Here is a 6000-nt window from a genome sequence, read left to right on the forward strand (position 1 = left end):
GTATTTTTGGGAAGTGAAGTTTGAATTTGATAGAAAGACGGCGCCACAGGCGCTGAGTGTTATCGATAAACGTGTTTTGCCTGCCAGTGTGACCCTGTCGCTTGAATTATCGACACACTTGTTAGAGCGTTATTTTCGATAGTTCTGCACCTGTATGCGTGGCCAGCAGCAACATTGCGAGTCAATCAGCTGTTATTATTGTTTGGACGTTCGTCCGACGCTTTCCACCCACTTCGCCGCCCGCCCCCACTTCCAGCTCATCTAATACAGCATCCAAGTTGGCTACGTGGATAAGATTGCACCTGCAACTGCATCCGCACCTGCGAAATGGTGCTCGGCTGCCTTTCCTGTTGCGGTCGCAATGGCTATCAGCAGATAGGGAACACGGGTGAGTGAGTCCGCGACCTTGTGGCCTTTGTTTGCCTCTATTGACATATGTACGTGGATGAATTGCGCATTTGCAGGTCCTCGGTTCGGTGTACGTCACCTGCAGTGCATCCTGGTGTTCTTCGGGCTAGCGGTGGCCTACTCCCTGCGCGTGAATCTCTCGGTGGCCATTGTGGCCATGACGGATCGGAATGCCAGCAATCCGGATTTTCCGGTACGTTATCTATACCTTTTTTATAATAATTTTTATATTTACAAGTATGGGAGTGGCTGGTTATAATTTCGTTTTACTTTACCAGAGTATTATAATTTCAGTCTGAAGTACGTAACTCATTTCCGACCCTATAAAATATATATATTCATGATCTGGCGATTCTTTCTAGGCATGAAAAAAAAAAAAAAATAATTTGCCAATTTCTTCAACATTTTATAAGGGGTTACATCGTTAAAATTGTCAAAGAATGTTTATTTTTTACATTTTAATTTTAGTATGCAGAATTATTAGCCTAATAATAAAGTCCGGCTTTCCGAAATAGAAAAAATGTTTTTTCTCAAAGTTGTAAGGTTTTTAAATATTTATTTATTGAGAAACCCTTTAACATATCGAAAATAACGATTCACAGACTGTGAATTCAATGATTCAGTAATTCGAATCACTTTAGTTTTTTTTTAGATTTTTATTTTATGACATATGGTTTCACATTCTTAAGAAACTTAAGAAATCACAATTACAAATCTCAGTTATTAAGAAAAAGTGATTAACTCTGTTTTTAAAATTCTTAATTTGATAATTTTAAATATATTTAGAACATGGCCACCACACTTAATGAATCCAATATTAAATTAGAACCAATTTAAGCCTGAATGCTTATGTATTTTACAATTTCCATTGCAGGAATACGATTGGAATGAGAGCACCAAGTCGTACCTGTTGAGCAGCTTCTTTTGGGGCTATGTGGTCACCCAGGTACCCGGCGGCCATCTGTCCGCCATCTATGGAGCCAAGTACATGCTCTTCTACGGCGTGCTCATTTGTTCCTGCCTGGCCCTGCTCACACCCTTTTGTGCCGCCTATGGAGGCTGGAAGCTGGTGGTGGTGCTCCGGGCTGTCCAGGGCCTCTGCCAGGGAGTGATTTTTCCCTCCACTCACACGTTCCTATCGAAGTGGGCGCCAGCAGAGGAGCGCGGCCGGCTGGTGGGCTATTGCTATTCGGGATCTCAGTTTGGCACCGTGGTCATGCTATCGGTCAGTGGCTACATATGTTCCTCCTCGCTGGGCTGGCCCAGCACCTTCTATGCACCCGGCTGTGCTGGCATCCTGTGGGCCTTTGTGTGGTACTTCTACTGCTCCAGCACACCGGCCCAACATCCTTCAATCTCGCCAAGCGAAAGACGCTACATTGAATCGTCGGGACAGGCGAGAAGGTCGTCGGATGCGGGGCGAGAGGAGCAGCCGAGAATGCAGACTCCCTGGTGGAGTATCCTCACCTCGGGACCGTTTCTGGTGCTCGTCCTGGCCCACTGTGCCAATAACTGGGGCTTCTGGACGCTGCTCACGGAGATTCCCACCTTCATGAAGAACGTCCTGGGCATGGATATCAAGAGCAATGGGCCGCTGTCCGCCCTACCCTACTTTGCCATGATCCTGTTGACCTGCGTTTTCATTTGGCTGTCGGACGTACTGAAGCAAAGGAGTACGGTGATACCTCTAAGTTTCTCCCGCAAGTTCTTCAACACGCTGGGCATGTGGCTGCCCATGCTGGCCTTGGTTGGGCTGGGCTACATCACCCAGGGTGAGGCCAATGTCCGGCTGGCCATTGGACTGCTGACGGCGGCAGTGGCCACCAATTCGGCCACGTATCTGGGCTTCCATGTAAATCACATCGATTTATCTCCGAATTTCGCTGGCACTCTGATGGGGATCACGAATTGTGCGGCGAACTTTATGAGCATTCTGGCGCCCCTAATTGTGGGACTAATTGTATGGGATGAGGTAAGGAGGATATATAACCCTTGATATTAACATATATAAATTCTGTTTATAATTCTTTTTCAGACGAATCCCGATCAATGGCGCATTGTGTTCTTCTTCACCGCCTTTGTCTACTTCATTGGCAACCTGCTTTTCATGCTGTTCGGCCGAACAGGTGTCCAATCTTGGAACTCGCCTGTTGCCACGAGAACACCCTCACCAGCCGGAGGTGCTGGTGTTGCAGCTAAAGAAGCTGCACAGGATCGAGCGCCTCTCATAGATGCCTAAGCCAAGGATTGGTTGTAATACCGAAACTTTTGTACCTTCTGGGAGACTTAGCATTCCATGGAATTGATTGTATTAATAGCTATACACATGACATATATACCGAATATATTATATATAAATTATTTATGTATAAAGCTAAAAGTTTACCTTTTCGTTTCGTTTTTATTGGTCGTATTCGTAGTCGTAATGTACAAAACGATGTACATATGGTACAAGACTTACATGCTGGCTAATGGATATCCTGACGTAATGCTAAAAATGCTAAAAATGCTAGTTATGAGATTTTTAAATTTTGATTTGTCGAAAAAATTTGCATGAAAAAATATAGTTAATATTGATTAAAAAATGGTATTTCACCTTCAGTCGGAAGCTTAAAAGAATGTGAAGGAGTCATTTCCGAACCTATAAATTATATATATTCTTGATCAGCATCAACAGGCGAATCTTTCTAGCTATCTCTGGGCAAAAGAAATTTTTTTCAGAAATTTCCCATTTTCTGAAAAAAAGGAAAGGGGTTACATCATTAAAATTTGCAAAAATCGGCCAAAAATTCACATTTTAAATGGAGTATGCAGTTTTATTAACCTGCTAAAAATGAACATACGAGCGTTTTCCGAATTGAATTTAATGCAGTATTGACTTAGTTATGAGATTTTTAAATTTTGATTTGTCGAAAAAATTTGCATGGAAAAATATAGTTAATATTGATTAAAAAATGGTGTTTCACCTTCAGTCGGAAGCTTAAAAGAATGAGAAGGAGTCATTTCCGACCCTATAAATCAAAGGCAGTTTTATAAACCTGCTAAAAATGAACATACAAGCGTTTTCCGAATTAAATTTAATGCAGTATTGACTTAGTTATGAGATTTTTAAATTTTGATTTGTCGAAAAAATTTGCATGAAAAAATATAGTTAATATTGATTAAAAAATGGTATTTCACCTTCAGTCGGAAGCTTAAAAGAATGTGAAGGAGTCATTTCCGACCCTATAAATTATATATATTCTTGATCAGCATCAACAGGCGAATCTTTCTAGCTATCTCTGGGTAAAAGAAATTTTTTTCAGAAATTTCCCATTTTCTGAAAAAAAGGAAAGGGGTTACATCATTAAAATTTCAAAAAATCGGCCAAAAATTCACATTTTAAATGGAGTATGCAGTTTTATTAACCTGCTAAAAATGAACATACGATCGTTTTCCGAATTGATGTTAATGCAGTATTGACTTAGTTATGAGATTTTTAAATTTTGATTTGTCGAAAAAATTTGCATGAAAAAATATAGTTAATATTGATTAAAAAATGGTATTTCACCTTCAGTCGGAAGCTTAAAAGAATGTGAAGGAGTCATTTCCGACCCTATAAATTATATATATTCTTGATCAGCATCAACAGGCGAATCTTTCTAGCTATCTCTGGGCAAAAGAAATTTTTTTCAGAAATTTCCCATTTTCTGAAAAAAAGGAAAGGGGTTACATCATTAAAATTTGCAAAAATCGGCCAAAAATTCACATTTTAAATGGAGTATGCAGTTTTATTAACCTGCTAAAAATGAACATACGATCGTTTTCCGAATTGATGTTAATGCAGTATTGACTTAGTTATGAGATTTTTAAATTTTGATTTGTCGAAAAAATTTGCATGGAAAAATATAGTTAATATTGATTAAAAAATGGTGTTTCACCTTCAGTCGGAAGCTTAAAAGAATGTGAAGGAGTCATTTCCGACCCTATAAATCAAAGGCAGTTTTATAAACCTGCTAAAAATGAACATACAAGCGTTTTCCGAATTGAATTTAATGCAGTATTGACTTAGTTATGAGATTTTTAAATTTTGATTTGTCGAAAAAATTTGCATGGAAAAATATAGTTAATATTGATTAAAAAATAGTGTTTCACCTTCAGTCGGAAGCTTAAAAGAATGTGAAGGAGTCATTTCCGACCCTATAAATCAAAGGCAGTTTTATAAACCTGCTAAAAATGAACATACAAGCGTTTTCCGAATTGAATTTAATGCAGTATTGACTTAGTTATGAGATTTTTAAATTTTGATTTGTCGAAAAAATTTGCATGAAAAAATATAGTTAATATTGATTAAAAAATGGTATTTCACCTTCAGTCGGAAGCTTAAAAGAATGTGAAGGAGTCATTTCCGACCCTATAAATCAAAGGCAGTTTTATAAACCTGCTAAAAATGAACATACAAGCGTTTTCCGAATTGAATTTAATGCAGTATTGACTTAGTTATGAGATTTTTAAATTTTGATTTGTCGAAAAAATTTGCATGGAAAAATATAGTTAATATTGATTAAAAATAGTGTTTCACCTTCAGTCGGAAGCTTAAAAGAATGTGAAGGAGTCATTTCCGACCCTATAAATCAAAGGCAGTTTTATAAACCTGCTAAAAATGAACATACAAGCGTTTTCCGAATTAAATTTAATGCAGTATTGACTTAGTTATGAGATTTTTAAATTTTGATTTGTCGAAAAAATTTGCATGAAAAAATATAGTTAATATTGATTAAAAAATGGTATTTCACCTTCAGTCGGAAGCTTAAAAGAATGTGAAGGAGTCATTTCCGACCCTATAAATTATATATATTCTTGATCAGCATCAACAGGCGAATCTTTCTAGCTATCTCTGGGCAAAAGAAATTTTTTTCAGAAATTTCCCATTTTCTGAAAAAAAGGAAAGGGGTTACATCATTAAAATTTGCAAAAATCGGCCAAAAATTCACATTTTAAATGGAGTATGCAGTTTTATTAACCTGCTAAAAATGAACATACGAGCGTTTTCCGAATTGAATTTAATGCAGTATTGACTTAGTTATGAGATTTTTAAATTTTGATTTGTCGAAAAAATTTGCATGGAAAAATATAGTTAATATTGATTAAAAAATGGTATTTCACCTTCAGTCGGAAGCTTAAAAGAATGTGAAGGAGTCATTTCCGACCCTATAAATCAAAGGCAGTTTTATAAACCTGCTAAAAATGAACATACAAGCGTTTTCCGAATTGAATTTAATGCAGTATTGACTTAGTTATGAGATTTTTAAATTTTGATTTGTCGAAAAAATTTGCATGGAAAAATATAGTTAATATTGATTAAAAAATGGTATTTCACCTTCAGTCGGAAGCTTAAAAGAATGTGAAGGAGTCATTTCCGACCCTATAAATTATATATATTCTTGATCAGCATCAACAGGCGAATCTTTCTAGCTATCTCTGGGCAAAAGAAATTTTTTTCAGAAATTTCCCATTTTCTGAAAAAAAGGAAAGGGGTTACATCATTAAAATTTGCAAAAATCGGCCAAAAATTCACATTTTAAATGGAGTATGCAGTTTTATTAACCTGCT

At 37.0% G+C, this 6000-nt stretch overlaps 1 protein-coding gene across 1 annotated transcript; it reads left to right on the forward strand.

Moving 5' to 3' along the window:
• Positions 1-123: 123 nt before the first annotated feature.
• MFS15 (Major Facilitator Superfamily Transporter 15) lies at positions 124-2793 on the forward strand. Its single transcript, XM_020952444.2, has 4 exons — positions 124-388; positions 465-601; positions 1283-2380; positions 2444-2793. Exons 1-4 carry the CDS (start codon positions 328-330, stop codon positions 2645-2647), a joined length of 1500 nt encoding a protein of 499 aa, XP_020808103.2. The 5' UTR covers positions 124-327; the 3' UTR covers positions 2648-2793.
• Positions 2794-6000: the final 3207 nt, after the last annotated feature.

Source organism: Drosophila serrata, unplaced genomic scaffold, assembly GCF_035046125.1.
Source record: "Drosophila serrata isolate PLE 108 unplaced genomic scaffold, ASM3504612v1 contig_334, whole genome shotgun sequence".
Taxonomy (NCBI): Eukaryota; Metazoa; Arthropoda; class Insecta; order Diptera; family Drosophilidae; genus Drosophila; species Drosophila serrata.

What these genes read in the sequence shown, in the direction of transcription:
- MFS15 (XM_020952444.2), top strand. Translation starts at nt 328, where the DNA reads ATGGTGCTCGGCTGCCTTTCCTGTTGCGGTCGCAATGGCTATCAGCAG. An exon ending in CCAGCAATCCGGATTTTCCG is followed by an intron (nt 602 to 1,282) that starts GTACGTTATCTA and finishes TTTCCATTGCAG; the next exon opens with GAATACGATTGGAATGAGAG. An exon ending in GACTAATTGTATGGGATGAG is followed by an intron (nt 2,381 to 2,443) that starts GTAAGGAGGATA and finishes ATTCTTTTTCAG; the next exon opens with ACGAATCCCGATCAATGGCG.